The sequence below is a fragment of the Urocitellus parryii genome, chromosome 4 (genome assembly GCF_045843805.1).
Source record: "Urocitellus parryii isolate mUroPar1 chromosome 4, mUroPar1.hap1, whole genome shotgun sequence".
In the NCBI taxonomy this organism is placed as follows: domain Eukaryota; kingdom Metazoa; phylum Chordata; class Mammalia; order Rodentia; family Sciuridae; genus Urocitellus; species Urocitellus parryii.
The window spans coordinates 95,972,102-95,988,579 of record NC_135534.1 but is presented as its reverse complement, the minus strand read 5'-3'; the positions used below and the strand labels follow the sequence as shown (position 1 = coordinate 95,988,579).

The following is a 16,478-nucleotide window of genomic DNA, read 5'->3' as shown; positions in this document are numbered from 1 at the left end:
TGGGAGATGAATTGGATGTGGGAAAGTAGGCAACTAGTTAGGAGAAAGTTTCATTCAGAGGAACCTATAGAGACTTAGGACAAAATAGAGGTATGTATCCCGAGTGTGCCTGGAGGGTTGATTAATCATTGAGGGATAGATTCATCAAAAGCCAACAGCACTAAGTGTAGTTCAGATCTGTTCATGTGAGTCGAGAAACACTCTTAGAATATGTCTACTTATTAACTTGCCAAATACAAAGTACTTTAGTCCATAAATACTTTGTTTGTTTTTCTATAGCATGTGCTTCTGAAAGCTCTATGTATTTCTCACCGGTGACTTAATTGGAAATACCTTGAAAAGGTTTATCCTCTCTCCTGTTTCTATCTTGGTATATTCCTGATGAAGACAAAAAAGTTCTTATCTATAGCAAGAGAAATCCACAATCAGTATGTCAATACTTTATATCTCAATTTTCATTTCTCAATAGTTTTGGATACCAGATGAAAAAGAAGTGATGGAAGGCAAAAAGAAAAGCGAGTTTCACTTTTCTAAACTGAAGAGAAGGCAAGATTTGGAAAAGAAAAGAAAAATTCGAAAAATAGAATGGATGAGGCATATGTAAGTAAATGAAATAGACCTACTAAAAACCTATATGATACTTTAGGAAATAACAGATTTGGGAAACTTAAAACTACTTGATTTGGAGACTTTTAAAGGTATTACAATGGTGGCATTGCAGTATTGGCATAAAAGTAGACATCAATAGAATATAGATTTAAGAAATGGACCCACACATATATTAATTGATTTTTCAATAAAGGTGCTCAGAGAATTTAATTGGGAAAAGATAGCTTTTTTGACAAATTAGATATTGAGATGCAGAAAAATGAAACTTGACTCTAGGTTATGTCTAAAATTAACTCAAGAGATCATAGATCTAAAGATAAGAGCAAAAGCCATAACATCTACAAGTAATCAAGGAGAAAATTTTAGTGACCTTAGTTCTGGCAAACATTTCTTAAACAGGACACAGAGGCATGAACTATAAATTTAAAAATATATATTAAACTGCATTCTTCAAATTTAAAAGTTTTTGTTCTTTGAACAACCTCTTACAAAAATAGAAATGTGAGGTAAAAATAATAGCAACATTTTACAAAGTATATTTCTGAAAAAGTTCTTGAATCTAGAATTTTTTTTTTCGTACCAGGGATTGAACCTAGGGGCACTTGGCCACTGAGTTATCCCCAACCCTACTTTGTATTTTATTTAGAGACAGGGTCTCACTGAGTTGCTTAGCGCCTCACCACTGCTGAGGCTGGCTTTGAACTTGTGATCCTCCTGCCTCAGCCTTCTGAGCCACTGGGATATCAGGTGTGTGCCAACATGCCTGGCTAGAATATATTTTAAATTCTCAAGAGTAATGATAAGAAGACAATGTAATTTTATATGGACAAAAAATTAAACAAATACTTCACTGATGAAGATATATTGATAGCAAATTAGCAACTCATTTAATGACTAACATCATTAGGCATGAGGGAAGTGCAAACTAAAATGATAATGAGTTACCACCATATACACACCAGAATGGATAAAATAGTCTGCCGTACCAGTATTTGGCAAGGGATACGGAGCATGTGCAAACTGGTGCAGCTAATTGGAAAACAGTCTGGCAGTTAAAAAAAAAAAAAGTTAGTCAACACAGCTATTCTACTCCTAGGCATTTACCCAAGAGAAATCATAACAATGTTCACAAAAAGATTGAATGTGAATGTTCATAGCAGGTTTATTTGTAATAGCCCACAACTGGAAACAGTATAAGTGCTCATGAGTAGGTGAATGGATAAGCAAATATGTTACATCCACATGAGTGAATACCACTCAGCAATACAAAGGAACAGACTATTGATACACATAACCACATGGATCAATCTCAAAATTATGATGCTAAATAAAATGCTAACAAAAAGAGTACATATTACATGGTTCCATTTACATAAAATTCTAGATGTTAGAAACAAATCTAGAGTTACAAAGCAGATCTATAAATAGTTTGTTGGAAATGAGCAGGGAGGAAATAGGGAAAGATTACAAAAGGCAACAAGAAAACTTGGGGAGGAGATGATGGATAGATACAGTTTTTATTGTAGTGATGCATTTCCAAGCTGTATGCATGTCAAAACTGTAAATTGTGTAATTTAAATATGTGGTTCATTGTACATCCATTATACCTCAATAAAGTTGTTAAATTTAAAAAAACGTGCAGACAATTAGAAGATCTCCAAAGTGGCTCTGAAGTAGTTTTTCATCTCCTATAGTTGCAGTGTAAGTTAAGGGAAACCCAATTGCAAGGGTCACAGGATTCCAGTGACTAAAGTACAACCAAGTGTTCAAAATTTATAGAGTAAAACATTTACAGTAGGCTAAGGTTAATTATTAAAGGAAGACATTTAAAAATAAATTCAGCATAGCCTAAGTGTACTGTGTTTATAATATCTATGTATAGTAATGTTATAGGGCTTCACATTCACTCAGCATATACTTACTCACCAAGTTCTGTTCATGGTACATGCCCTATACAAGTGTTCCATTTTAAATCTTTTCTTTCTCTTTAAAAATTTTTATAGTTGTAGATGGACAGAATACCTTTATTTTGTTTATTTTTATGTGGCGCTGAGGCTTGAACCCAGTGCCTCACATATGCTACGCAAGTGCTCTGCCACTGAGCTCCAGCCCCAGCTCCATTTTAAATTGTTTATAGCATATTTTTACTGTATCTTTTCTATGTTTAGGTCCACAAATACTCACCTTTGTATTTCAGTTGCCTGCAGTAGTGGGTACAGTAACATGTAGTACAGGTTTATAGCTTAGAAGCAATATACTATACTTTATAGTCTTGGTGTGGCTTAAGTTTATGTAAGTACACTCTGTGATGTTTATGCAACAAAATTGACTAATGTCACATTTCTTGTTAAGCAATGCATGACTGTATTTCTATATTCTTGTTAAGGACTAATTTATACTTATGTTTGGTGGATATATTAATTCATGTGCTCAAATTAGTGTCAAAAAGAGGCTGGACTTAGAGTCAAGTTTAAATGCTGGCTTTCTACATATTTTCTACCTTCATGATTTTGAACAGTCTTTTAACTTATACAAGTCCAACTTTCTTTATCCAAAAAGTAAAATAAATAAATAATAACTGTCACAAATGACTGTCTTTTGAGAGAGAATTAAATAAAAAAATATATGAAAAGTACCTGGCATGAAGATATTGTTTGTCTTCACTAGATAATCTTCATCCTCTCCATTTCCTTTTTCCCCTTTATTTCCCTCTACCTACCTTTAGATTCATGGCTTTGTAGAAGGTACTCAATTCCTCCAGGGTTTATTACCTCACTGTTAACACAAGCCAGCTAGTTATCTGGTCTCTAACATCCTTTATACTTTATAATTCTATGACTCAGTGATTAAACAACTTAGTTTTTCTCTGTATCATTAAAAATGCAGCTTATTGGGTGATTTTTAAGTGAGGCCTCTTTGGTTTAGTGTGGTCAACTTCTTTTCCCCCACAAAAGATTCTATCATATAGATCTTAGTTTAGATGCATCTGGGTATATAGGATCAAAACTGTATTAATGTATACCCAGTTTTAATTTATATATATATATATATTGATATGTAACAACAATATATAACAATCATATCTGCTTGTTATGACCTATTGCAATGACTGACCTTTCTCTTCACTTCTTCTGTTTAGGTACTACACAGGGAGCCTCATGGCTAGGGCTACTCATTATGGCACTGTAAGCTTAATTCAAACAGCAACAAAAGGTCTAATGAAAAGTATTGAAGATGGTGGGATAGATTCTGTGATGGAATGGGAAGTAGATGAAGTACTGAAGTGGACCAATACACTCAACTTTGATGAGTAAGTACATATTGCTATTCTTGGAAAAGAAAGGCAGTCATATATTTTTTCTTTCTTTTATTTTCTTTTTAACTTTTTTTTAAGATTTTTTTGTTTTAAATACCTTTATTTTATTTTTTTTGTGTTGAGGATTGAACCCAAGGCCTTGCACTTGCTAGGTGAGTGCTCTACCACTGAGCCACAATCCCAGCCCTATTTTTTCTTTTTAACATTTCCTACTCCCATAGTGAGTCTTAGGGCCACAAACATAATCTTCCAAAAATTAGTATTATTTTTCTAAAGAAAAGCGGGAAAAATGAGGAATGATCCAAGAATTAAAGAAATTAGACTTAAGTGGTTTTTGTTTTATTTTTATTCACATACTGTATTCTTATGCTTTAGTATAATTCTGTTTTGTTTGTACTTTGCAGTTTAGAAACAAGGCTAAGAACATGAAATTAATTATAAAAATTATATTGTCAATCTATATTTCCTATTTTTTCTGTGTGAGATATTAATAAGGTATAATTTTTCAGTAAAATGTTCTTTGAAAAACATTTTTAGAATTTTGTATAGTAAAATTTTTGAAATATTTAATATGATCACTAGGGACATGCAAATCAGAAGTATCACTTCGTACCTACTAGCATGACTATAAGTAAAACTATAGATAATAACAAGTGTTGGTGAGAGTGTGAGAAAACTAGAACACTTATATGCTGATACTGGAAACATGCAGTGTTGCACCCACTTTGGAAACAATCTGGAAGTTTCTCAGATGATTAAACATAAAGTTGTTATCATGATCTAGCAATTTCATTCCAAGATAAATAAAATATATGTCCATGTAAAAATCTGCACATGAAGTTTCATAGGAACATTATTTTATAATAACCAAAAAGTGGAAACAACTCAGAGTATTTTGTTATGTGACAATTCTAATCTTCCTCATTTTTTCTCTGCCATCTCCCTTTCAGTACTTGCTTTGGCTAACTTCTTACTGATTTATGGGTAAGACTGGGTGCATTTGAAAGGAAGGAGGCTTAGAAAAGGGGATATAAGGCCTAAGATGAAATAAGTCTCAGGAAATCTGCCTTAGAACTTCTGCTCATCTTCACAGCTCATCATATGTGTTCTTCCTATTTTATCTCTTCTCTGGTTACCATGGTCTCACTATTTCAGCCTACGTTTAGGGAGCTGAAGAGTTAGCTGCATTTGCCCAACTTGAATATTACCTTTTATATTTTATGGATACTGCAAAGACAGCACTATTGTTTAAATCATAAACAACGTAGTTTAAATTTCCTCTAAAATATCAGAAACAGGTCTGGCAATCCAAAACTAAGGAGAATGTTTCTATTGGCTTTTCCCTCTGAGGGTTTTCTGCTATACTTCAAATTTAGAAATTATTAGCTACTAACTTAGTAGGTCCTCACTGAGGATCTTGCAGGAATGAAACAGGATAAAATGAGTCAGGAACTGGGGGAAAGGCAAAAGGATACTACTCTGACATATGGTAGGCCCCATTTTTATACCTCCTTCATCCCCTTGTCTTGGTGATTGCCTTAGGTACATGTGAGCTACTAAGATATAGGAAAGTCCTAAGAATTTAACATTGAGACTATTGTTATAATTAATCTAAACATGTACTAATGAATTAACTTTTTGCTTCCTAATCAATTTCATTTAATGTCCATATAACATGCTTAGGTATATTGCAAACTGGAAGGAAATTGCAACAAGCAACTCTTCAGTTAACTATAAAGGTAGGTGATTTTTAGCAATACTTTTGGGAAATTCTCATGAACTATAATTATACATTTCACATATGTAAACATTTCTAAATATCCAAAATTTCAGTAACCTACACAATATATAGATATAACTTTTAGCTTCTCAATATTCTTGACCACTGGAAGAACAATAGTGGCATAGATCCTAAAAAGTGTTTTCAACATTTTGTGACATTTATTTTGCCAAATAAAGTTTGCCCATTAAAAATCATTGCTGAAGCTGGGAGCAGTGGTGCATGCCTATAATTCCAGCACCTCCAGAGGGTGAAGCAGGAAGATCACAAGTTCAAGGCCAGCCTTAGCAATTTAGCAAGGCCCTAATCAACTTAACAAGACCCCATCTCAATTTTTTTTTTGGGGGGGTACTGGGGATTGAATTCAGGGGCACTCAACCACTAAGCCACATCCCCAGCCCTATTTTGTATTTTATTTAGACAGAAGATCTCACTGAGTTGCTTAACACATTGCTTTTGCTGAGGCTGGCTTTGAACTTGAGATCTTCCTGCCTCAGCCTCCCGAGCCACTGGGATTACAGGTGTGTACCACCATGCCTGGCTCAAAATTTTTTAAAAAAACATTTAAAAAGGGCTATTATTGCTGAAACCATGAGATACAACTTAAAAAACACACACACACACACACACTTTATTCAATCCTAAACAAACTAGAAAATTTCATTCTATTCCCAAATAACAGTCTTACATATAAAGGTAAAAATGATTCCTCCTATTCTTTAGCAATTGCATTGTAGAAGTGCCATCTTAAAAGTGCTTTATAAAAGTAACTCATTTGGTTTTCAAAACAATCCAACCAAACAGGTTCTATTATTTGCATTTATAGAGAAGCAAACAAGGAGGTGCTATGATTTGTTTGAGGAAACACAATTTGTGTGAGGGCCAGGATTTTAATTGAAGCAGGTTAGCTAAATTCATGCTTTTAAACATGACCACACTCTGCTGCCTTAAATTGTCTTCTACCACACACACAAAAAAAAGCCTAAACTGATCATGGCCTTGCCTCTGACTGTGGCCTCGCCTTCCACTTGTACATGCTCCCCCTCTTGCTCCTCACTGTTTTCATGCCTGTACCTCAAACACGTGATGCAATTTTCACTTTGGAGGATTAATCATTGATGGTCTTCTAGAGCTCAGTTTAGGTAACCTTCTTCACTAGAGGGCAGAGTGTTGTCTATTCTCTTTGCAACAGAAATCCCAATGTGGACTTCTACCAGGAAGATGGCGGCGGGGAATGAGTGAGCCGCTCTGTGCTCCGCGCCACCGCCGCCGCAGCGTATGTTGCTGCTTCTTAAAAGAAGAAGTAAAGATCATTAAAGGAGATCTGTCGACAAGGATTCAGCACCGTGTCAAGAAAAGGGCCTAGATGGAGTGAATCCGCCACGACTTCAGCGCGAGCAGCCCCCGAGCTGCCGGGCTCCCTGGGCCCCTTCTCACTCCCCTCTCCGCCTCTCCGCTTCGCTTCTCCCCCGCCATCTCTCCTCCCACGCTCACTCCCTAAATCTAGATCTCAATCTCTTTCCCCCACCCCACCCGCTCTCTCGCGTGCCCAGTACCCGGCCCGCGCGGGCCCCGAGGCGCTGCCTCCCCTCCCCCAGCCCGCACCCCCTCCACGGGGGTCCCGAAGGCCACAGCTTTGCTGCCGCCGCCGCCGCCGCTGCAGCCACCGCCGCTGCCGCCACCGCTTTCCGCGGAGCACCTTAGAATAGACTCTTAACCGTGAGAGTGAGCTGCCGAGTAAAATGGAACAGCTGATAAGATGAGTGACAATTTAAAATCTAAATGATCCAACATGGCGGCGGACGCAGAGAGATCAAGTCTCTAACCCCTTCAGCTACACGGGCATAGGGAGAAGTAAACTGTCAAAATACTGTTCGCTCAGGACCACTAGGCACGGTTGAGCTGAAGTGGACCCCGGGCGAACGGTCTAGCCTTCTCAGAACACACTGAGCCCGAATTGGCTGCATTCTAGCTCAGGTTCGCCTGCTTCATGTGAATCAACACTAATGATCCCGCTGAAATAACTAGTCGGACCGCCTGAACTCAAAGAGGTAAAAGCCAACTGAGCACCACAGCCAGACCCAGGGAATCAGGAGTGACGCAGGACTAGCGGCGCAGGACTCCCAGCTATTGCTATCACCAGTGCTGACAACAGGTCCCTTGCACCAGCTATCAGGGGAGTTGCTGCTACCTGAGGGCAAACAAATTCGCTGGGGGCCCTCAGCCCCAAGCCCTACAAACTTAGGGTCTGAGGGAGGCAAACAGAAAGGGTGTGCCCAGGCACCCATGAAAACAGGGCTCCCAGGAGCAGCAGACCTGGCGTGTAGTCAGTATTGTGGTGAGTGTCACAGGTGAGCGGGGCCTGGCTTGAGGAACCACAAGAGAAGGCCCTAGGCACTCAGGATTAGAGACCCACACAGTCTGGGAAGAAGAGCTGAGGCACAGTGATTGGTTCCCACCTATCAAGAAGAAAAGCCTGGCCCAGTGGGCATAGCTCCACCAACTGGATGAGAAGTTAATCGAGCTATATGACTGCATTTATTAATATTATTATTATTATTTTTTTAATGATTATTATTAGTATTTTTTTTTTAATTTTATTTTCACTTTTTGTTGTTGATGTAGTTGTTGTTCTTTAACGTTCCTATTAATGGTTTCAATTTTTTTAAATTCTTTTTATTTTATCAGTATTACTATTATTTTTTAAACTTTAATTTCCATTTTTTTACTATCATTATAAAATTTTTTCTTTTTTTTTTTTGGTTTTAAATTTTTATTTTTTTTTTCGTTTCTTCTTTCTTTCTTTTCACTTTTTTTTTCTCTTTTGTCTTCTCACTTCTTTCAATTTTCCTATTCCACCTTCCTTGAATTCTACCTGCCTACACTCATTCTCTTTAGTGACTTCTTCCCTCCCCTTCTAATATCTCTCCTCCCCAGTATCACACTAATTGGAGGAGGATCACAGCCACTACCTGCCCTGAAAGGGTGATTTTTCAATTATACAAGAGCAATATAATTAAATAGAGGGGGAAAATATCAAAGACACAACAATTTCACCAAGCAGAAGGAAACGCCAGCAGTATGAAACGACAAGGAAAGAAAGGACCACAGGCAATGCAGGTCAACTCAACTTTAGAAGAGGTAATAGCTGCAACAGATGGAATGTCAGATAGAGAGCTCAGGACATACATGCTTCAGATGATCTGGAGTCTCAAGGAAGACATGAGACAGCAAAATCAGACAATGAAAGATCATATTGACAAACAAATCCAGGAAGGAAAAGATCAATTTCACAGGGAGATAGAGGTAATAAAAAACAAACAAATAGAAATACTAGAGATGCAGGAAACAATAAACCAACTTAAAAACTCAATTGAGAATACTACCAGCAGAGTTGATCACTTAGAAGATAGAACATCAGACAATGAAGACAGAATATTTCAACTTGAAAAGAACATAGATAGCTCAGCAAGTCTACTAAGAAACCATGAGCAGAACATTCAAGAGCTATGGGATAATATCAAAAGACCAAACTTAAGAGTCATTGGGATACAGGAAGGCACAGAGCTCCAAACCAAAGGATTAAGCAATCTATTCAGTGAAATAATACAAGAAAACTTCCCAGACTTGAAGAATGAGACAGAATCCCAAATCCTAGAAGCCTACAGGACGCCGAATGTGCAAAATCATAAGAGATCCACACCTAGACACATTATAATGAAGATGTCCAACATACAGAATAAGGAGAGAATTTTAAAAGCTACAAGGGAAAGAAAGCAGATTACATTTAGGGGTAAACCAATCAGGATAACAGCTGATCTCTCAACACAGACTCTAAAAGCTAGAAGATCCTGGAATAACATATTTCAAACGCTTAAAGAAAATGGATTCCAACCAAGAATCGTGTATCCGGCGAAATTAAGCTTCAGATTAGAAGATGAAATTAAAACCTTCCACGATAAACAAAAGTTAAAAGAATTCGCAGCTAGAAAACCATCTCTTCAAAAAATCCTTGGCAAAACATTACAGGAAGAGGAAATGGAAAATAACATGGATAACCAACAATGGGAGGTAGGACAGTAAAGGGGGGAAAGTAGTCAAAGAGGATAACAAATCAGGTTTAATAACATCAATAAACAAATATGGATAGAAGAACAAACCATATCTCAATAATAACCCTAAATGTTAATGGCTTAAACTCACCAATTAAGAGACACAGGCTAGTAGAATGGATCACAAAACAAGACCCAACAATATGCTGTCTACAGGAGACGCATTTAATAGGAAAAGATGTACATAGACTGAAGGTGAAAGGTTGGGAAAAATCATATCACTCATATGGACCACGGAAACAAGCAGGAGTGTCCATACTCATATCTAATAAAATAGATTTCAAGCCAAAGCTAATCAAAAGGGATAAAGAAGGACACTTCATACTGCTCAAGGGAACCATACACCAACAAGACATAACAATCATAAATATATATGCCCCAAATAATGGTGCAGCCGTGTTTATCAAGCAAACTCTTCTCAAGTTCAAGAGTCTAATAGACCACCATACAATAATCATGGGAGACTTCAACACACCTCTCTCACCACTGGACAGATCTTCCAAACAAAAGTTAAATAAGGAAACTATAGAACTCAATAACACAATTAACAACCTAGACTTAATTGACATATATAGACTATACCACCCAACATCAAGTTGCTACACTTTTTTCTCAGCAGCACATGGAACCTTCTCAAAAATAGACCATATACTATGTCACAGGGCAACTCTTAGACAATACAAAGAGGTAGAGATAATACCATGCATCTTGTCTGATCATAATGGAATGAAACTGAAAATCAATGATAAAAGAAGAAAGGAAAAATCAAGCATCACCTGGAGAATGAACAATAGGTTGCTGAGTGATCAATGGGTTTTAGAAGACATCAAGGAGGAAATTAAAAACTTCCTAGAGTTAAATGAAAACACAGACACAACATATCGGAATCTATGGGACACATTGAAAGCAGTTCTAAGAGGAAAATTCATTGCTTGGAGTTCATTCCTCAAAAAAAGAAAAAGCCAACAAATAAATGATCTCATACTTCATCTCAAAATCCTAGAAAAAGAAGAGCAAAACAACAGCAAAAGAAGTAGAAGGCAAGAAATAATTAAAATCAGAGCTGAAATTAATGAAATTGAAACAAAAGAAACAATTGAAAAAATTGACAAAACTAAAAGTTGGTTCTTTGAAAAAATAAATAAAATTGACAGACCCTTAGCCATGCTAACGAAGAGAAGAAGAGAGAGAACCCAAATTACTAGCATACGGGATGAAAAAGGCAATATCACAACAGACACTTCAGAAATACAGAAGATAATAAGAAAGTACTTTGAATCCTTATACTCCAATAAAATAGAAGATAGTAAAGGCATAGATAAATTCCTTGAGTCTTATGATCTGCCCAGATTGAGCCAGGAGGATATAGACAACCTAAACAGACCAATAACAATAGAGGAAATAGAAGAAACCATCAAAAGACTACCAACTAAGAAAAGCCCAGGACCGGATGGGTATACAGCAGAGTTTTACAAAACCTTTAAAGAGGAACTAACACCTATACTTTTCAAGCTATTTCAGGAAATAGAAAAAGAGGGAGAACTTCCAAATTCATTCTACGAGGCCAACATGACCCTGATTGCGAAACCAGACAAAGACACTTCAAAGAAAGAAAACTACAGACCAATATCTCTAATGAACCTTGATGCAAAAATCCTCAATAAAATTCTGGCGAATCGGATTCAAATACATATCAAAAAAATTATACACCATGATCAAGTAGGATTCATCCCTGGTATGCAAGGTTGGTTCAATATACGGAAATCAATAAATGTTATCCACCACATCAATAGACTTAAAAACAAGAACCATATGATCATCTCGATAGATGCAGAAAAAGCTTTCAACAAAGTACAGCATCCCTTTATGTTCAAAACTCTAGAAAAATTAGGGATAACTGGATCATACCTCAACATTGTAAAAGCAATCTATGATAAGCCACAGGCCAGCATCATTCTGAATGGAGAAAAATTGAAGGCATTCCCCCTAAGATCTGGTACAAGACAGGGATGCCCTCTCTAGCCACTTCTGTTCAACATAGTCCTCGAAACACTGGCCAGAGCAATTAGGCAGACGAAAGAAATTAAAGGCATAAAAATAGGAAAAGAAGAACTTAAATTATCACTATTTGCAGATGATATGATTCTATACGTAGCAGACCCAAAAGGGTCCACAAAGAAGCTATTAGAGCTAATAAATGAATTCAGCAAAGTGGCAGGATATAAGATCAACACGCATAAATCAAAGGCATTCCTGTATATGAGCGACAAATCCTCTGAAACGGAAATGAGGACAACTACTCCATTCACAATATCCCCCCAAAAAATAAAATACTTGGGAATCAACCTAACAAAAGAGGTGAAAGATTTATACAATGAAAATTACAGAACCCTAAAGAAAGACATAGAAGAAGACCTTAGAAGATGGAAAAATATACCCTGCTCATGGATAGGCAGAACTAACATCATCAAAATGGCGATATTACCAAAAGTCCTATATAGGTTCAATGCAATGCCAATCAAAATCCCAACAGCATACCTTATAGAAATCGATAAAAGAATCATGAAATTCATATGGAATAATAAAAGACCCAGAATAGCAAAAACAATACTAAGCAGGAAGTGTGAATCAGGCGGTATAGCGATACCAGACTTCAAACTATACTACAGAGCAATAGTAACAAAAACAGCATGGTACTGGTACCAAAACAGGCGGGTGGACCAATGGTACAGAATAGAGGACACAGTAACCAATCCACAAAACTACAACTATCTTATTTTTGATAAAGGGGCTAAAAGCATGCAATGGAGGAAGGATAGCATCTTCAACAAATGGTGCTGGGAAAACTGGAAATCCATTTGCACCAAAATGAATCTGAATCCCTATCTCTCGCCGTGCACAAAAGTTAACTCAAAATGGATCAAGGAGCTTGATATTAAATCAGAGACATGGCATCTGATAGAAGAAAAAGTTGGTTATGATCTACACGCTGTGGGATCGGGCTCCAAATTCCTCAATAGGACACCCATAGCGCTAGAGTTAACAAATAGAATCAACAAATGGGACTTACTCAAACTAAAAAGTTTTTTCTCAGCAAAAGAAACAATAAGAGAGATAAACAGGGAGCCTACATCCTGGGAACAAATCTTTACTCCACACACTTCAGATAGAGCCCTAATAACCAGAATATACAAAGAACTCAAAAAATTAGACAATAAGATAACAAATAACCCAATCAATAAATGGGCCAAGGACCTGAACAGACACTTCTCAGAGGAGGACATACAATCAATCAACACGTACATGAAAAAATGCTCACCATCGCTAGCAGTCAGAGAAATGCAAATCAAAACTACCCTAAGATACCATCTCACTCCAGTAAGACTGGCAGCCATTAGGAAGTCAAACAACAATCAGTGCTGGAGAGGATGCGGGGAAAAGGGCACTCTTGTTCATTGCTGGTGGGACTGCAAATTGGTGCAGCCAATTTGGAAAGCAGTATGGAGATTTCTCGGAAAGCTGGGAATGGAACCACCATTCGACCCAGCTATTCCCCTTCTCGGTCTATTCCCTAAAGCCCTAACAAGAGCATGCTACAGGGACACTGCTACATCAATGTTCATAGCAGCTCAATTCACGATAGCAAGACTGTGGAACCAGCCTAGATGCCCTTCAATAGATGAATGGATAAAAAAAATGTGGCATTTATATACTATGGAGTAATATTCTGCATTAAAAAATGACAAAATCATAGAATTTGGAGGGAAATGGATGGCATTAGAGCAGATTATGCTAAGTGAAGCTAGTCAATCTTTAAAAAACAAATACCAAATGACTCCTTTGATATAAGGGGAGTAAACAAGGACAGGGTAGGGACGAAGAGCTTGAGAAGAAGATTTACATTAAACAGGGATGAGAGGTGGGAGGGAAAGGGAGTGAGAAGGGAAATTGCATGGAAATGGAAGGCGATCCTCAGGGATATACAAAATGTCATACAAGAGGAAAGGAGGGGTAAGACAAGATAATACAAATGGAAGAAATGATTTACAGTAGAAGGGGTAGAGAGAGAAAAGGGGAGGGGAGGGGAGGGGAGGGGAGGGGAGGGGGGATAGTAGAGAATAGGACAGACATCAGAATACATCAGACACTAGAAAGGCAATATGTCAATCAATGGAAGGGTAACTGATGTGATACAGCAATTTGTATACGGGGTAAAAGGGGGAGGTCATAATCCACGTGAATCAAACCGTGTAATATGATGTATTAAGAACTATGTAATGTTATGAACGACCAATAAAAAAAAAAAAAAAAAAAGAAATCCCAATGTGTAACTCTTAGTAGGTTCTTACTGGCAGATCAAAGAATATAAAGGAATGGAAGGTACAAAAAGAAACAATATAAATTACTGAGTTATAAAAGATCACCATGAAAGAAAAGATACAGGATAGTAGTTAGAAGGAGCACAAGAACAAGAAAAAATTATTTCTCATAGTGGAGATTTGCATCACTGAAGCCAGTGAAGATGATGAATTGAAGATACTGGCATTAGAGAATGTGTGCCACCTCTTCAAGAAGCAGGTCAAATCCAGAATAGATATGGGAACTTCAGCTCTGCAGAAGAAAAAAAGGCATCTATTCATTTGTGAATAAAGAACTATTAGCTAATAGTTAATTACAGAAAACTAAATGACAAACACTAGGAAAACTTCTTTATACGCACCATCACATTTAATTCCCTCTTTATTAGGATGAGGTAGGTGTTATTATATCCCAACTTTCAGATGACACTGAGACTTAAAGAACTTTAATAATTACCCCAAATCAAACAGCTAGTTATTAGATCAAACTTCACTCAATCTCAGGTCCTGCAGAACAATAATATATGGTGGTAAAAATAGGATGAATTCAGAAATTTGGGGCAGAAATTTATGATTTCAGTTAAACAACATATAAAGAAAGGTATCTACTCTGGGTGGGTTGTGTATCAGTGGTAGAGTGCTTGTCTCACATGTGTGAGGCACTGGATTCAATTCTCAGCACTACATATAAGTAAATGAATAAAATAAAGGTCCATCAACAACTAAAATTGTGTGTGTGTGTGTGTGTGTGTATATATATATATATATATATATATATATATATATATATATATGAATGATATCTATTCTGAGTGGTGAAAAGGGATATGGAATAGATCTTACCTGGCCATAGTATCATATTAAATGAATCTACCTTATCATATTTAGCATCTGATCATTTGTCATTTCTCTTTAGGTTTCAGGTTTGAGCAAGAACAGAAAGATACACGCAACGCTGAAGATAGATCAGAGGTGCACATGGAAGCACCATATGATTATTTATATGGCAATATTTATGAAAACCCAAATTTTACTAGAGTAACACCTGATTCCACTTATGAAATGTAAACATAAAATACATTATTTTATTTTCTGAGGTTATGGTCCTTTAAGCCCTGCATTTACCAGTTACAGTTGAGAGAACTTACTCTGACTGAAGCAGCTTGTATGTCTATTCTCAGCATAGAATCTACCCTAGTTAAGAATCGAAGATTAAACAGAAATAACATTAGACTGCATACAGTAGTCAAGAAAAATACAGAAATCAGTTCTAGAATGCTGATAAACCATAATTCTAACAGTCATGCATAAGATACTACATTTAGGTATAAAAAGTAATCAGATTATTTTCCTCCTTTGAAGCCTTCAGGGAAATCATGTAAGGTCATATCTAAATGGCTTTGCTTTTTCCATTCCCTCTCCAACTTTCCCTTATTCTTTTATTTCTTCACTAAATCTTAAAAATTCACATAATAATTAAACATATTTATGGTATACAGTATATTTCAACATGTGTATATAATATTTACAGACCAAATCAGGGTAACATTTACATCTCTTTATAATTTGTTTGGAGGTTTTGGGCTTCTCTTAGTTTTTCATAAAATATATAATAGGTTATTGTGAGCTATAGTTATCCCACTGTGCTGAAGAACACTAGAATGTCTTCACTATCTTTATTTTGGTACCTGTTATTCAGTTCCCTTAATCTACTCCCCACCCTTCCAACCCTCTGCTATCTGATACTCTATGTTTAGACTTATTATTTTTTTGCATCCACATGGGAACATCTGGCATTTGTCTTCCTGTATCTGAATTATCTCACTTAAGAGATTCTAGCTCCTTCCATTTTTCTGCAAATGGCAGGATTTCATTTTTTATGGCTGAATAATATTCCATATGCATATATGCCACATTTTCATTTTCCATTCTCCATTCATATGTTGATGGATACCAAGGCTAATTAAATACCTTGGCTCTCGTGAACAGTGCTGCAATTAATGTGGGAGTGCAGGCATTTCTTTGATATACTGAATTCATTTTTTTGGTATGTATACCCAGAAGTGGGATAGCTGGATCACATGATACATCTATTTTTAATCTTTTGAGAAACATCTAAATTGTTCTCCATATGGCCATGCTAATTTGCATTTGCACCAATAGTGTGTAAGAGTTTTTTTTTCCTCATATCCATGTCAGTACCTATCATTTATTATTTATAATAGTCATTCTAACTGGAGTGAGATGTATCTCATTGTAGTTTCGATTTGCATTTACCTGATGGCTAATGATACTTGACATTT

The 16,478-nt window shown here is 36.6% G+C and overlaps 1 protein-coding gene across 1 annotated transcript in view; it reads left to right on the top strand.

Moving 5' to 3' along the window:
• C4H11orf65 (chromosome 4 C11orf65 homolog) overlaps window positions 1-15,243 on the top strand; it is a 39,971-nt gene extending 24,728 nt beyond the window's left edge. The window contains exons 6-9 of the mRNA XM_026399058.2: window positions 470-600; window positions 3,749-3,919; window positions 5,609-5,664; window positions 15,092-15,243. Coding sequence (XP_026254843.1) covers window positions 470-600; window positions 3,749-3,919; window positions 5,609-5,664; window positions 15,092-15,243 — 510 coding nt within the window. The remainder of the gene's footprint in view (window positions 1-469; window positions 601-3,748; window positions 3,920-5,608; window positions 5,665-15,091) is intronic.
• The last annotated feature ends 1,235 nt before the right edge of the window (window positions 15,244-16,478 follow it).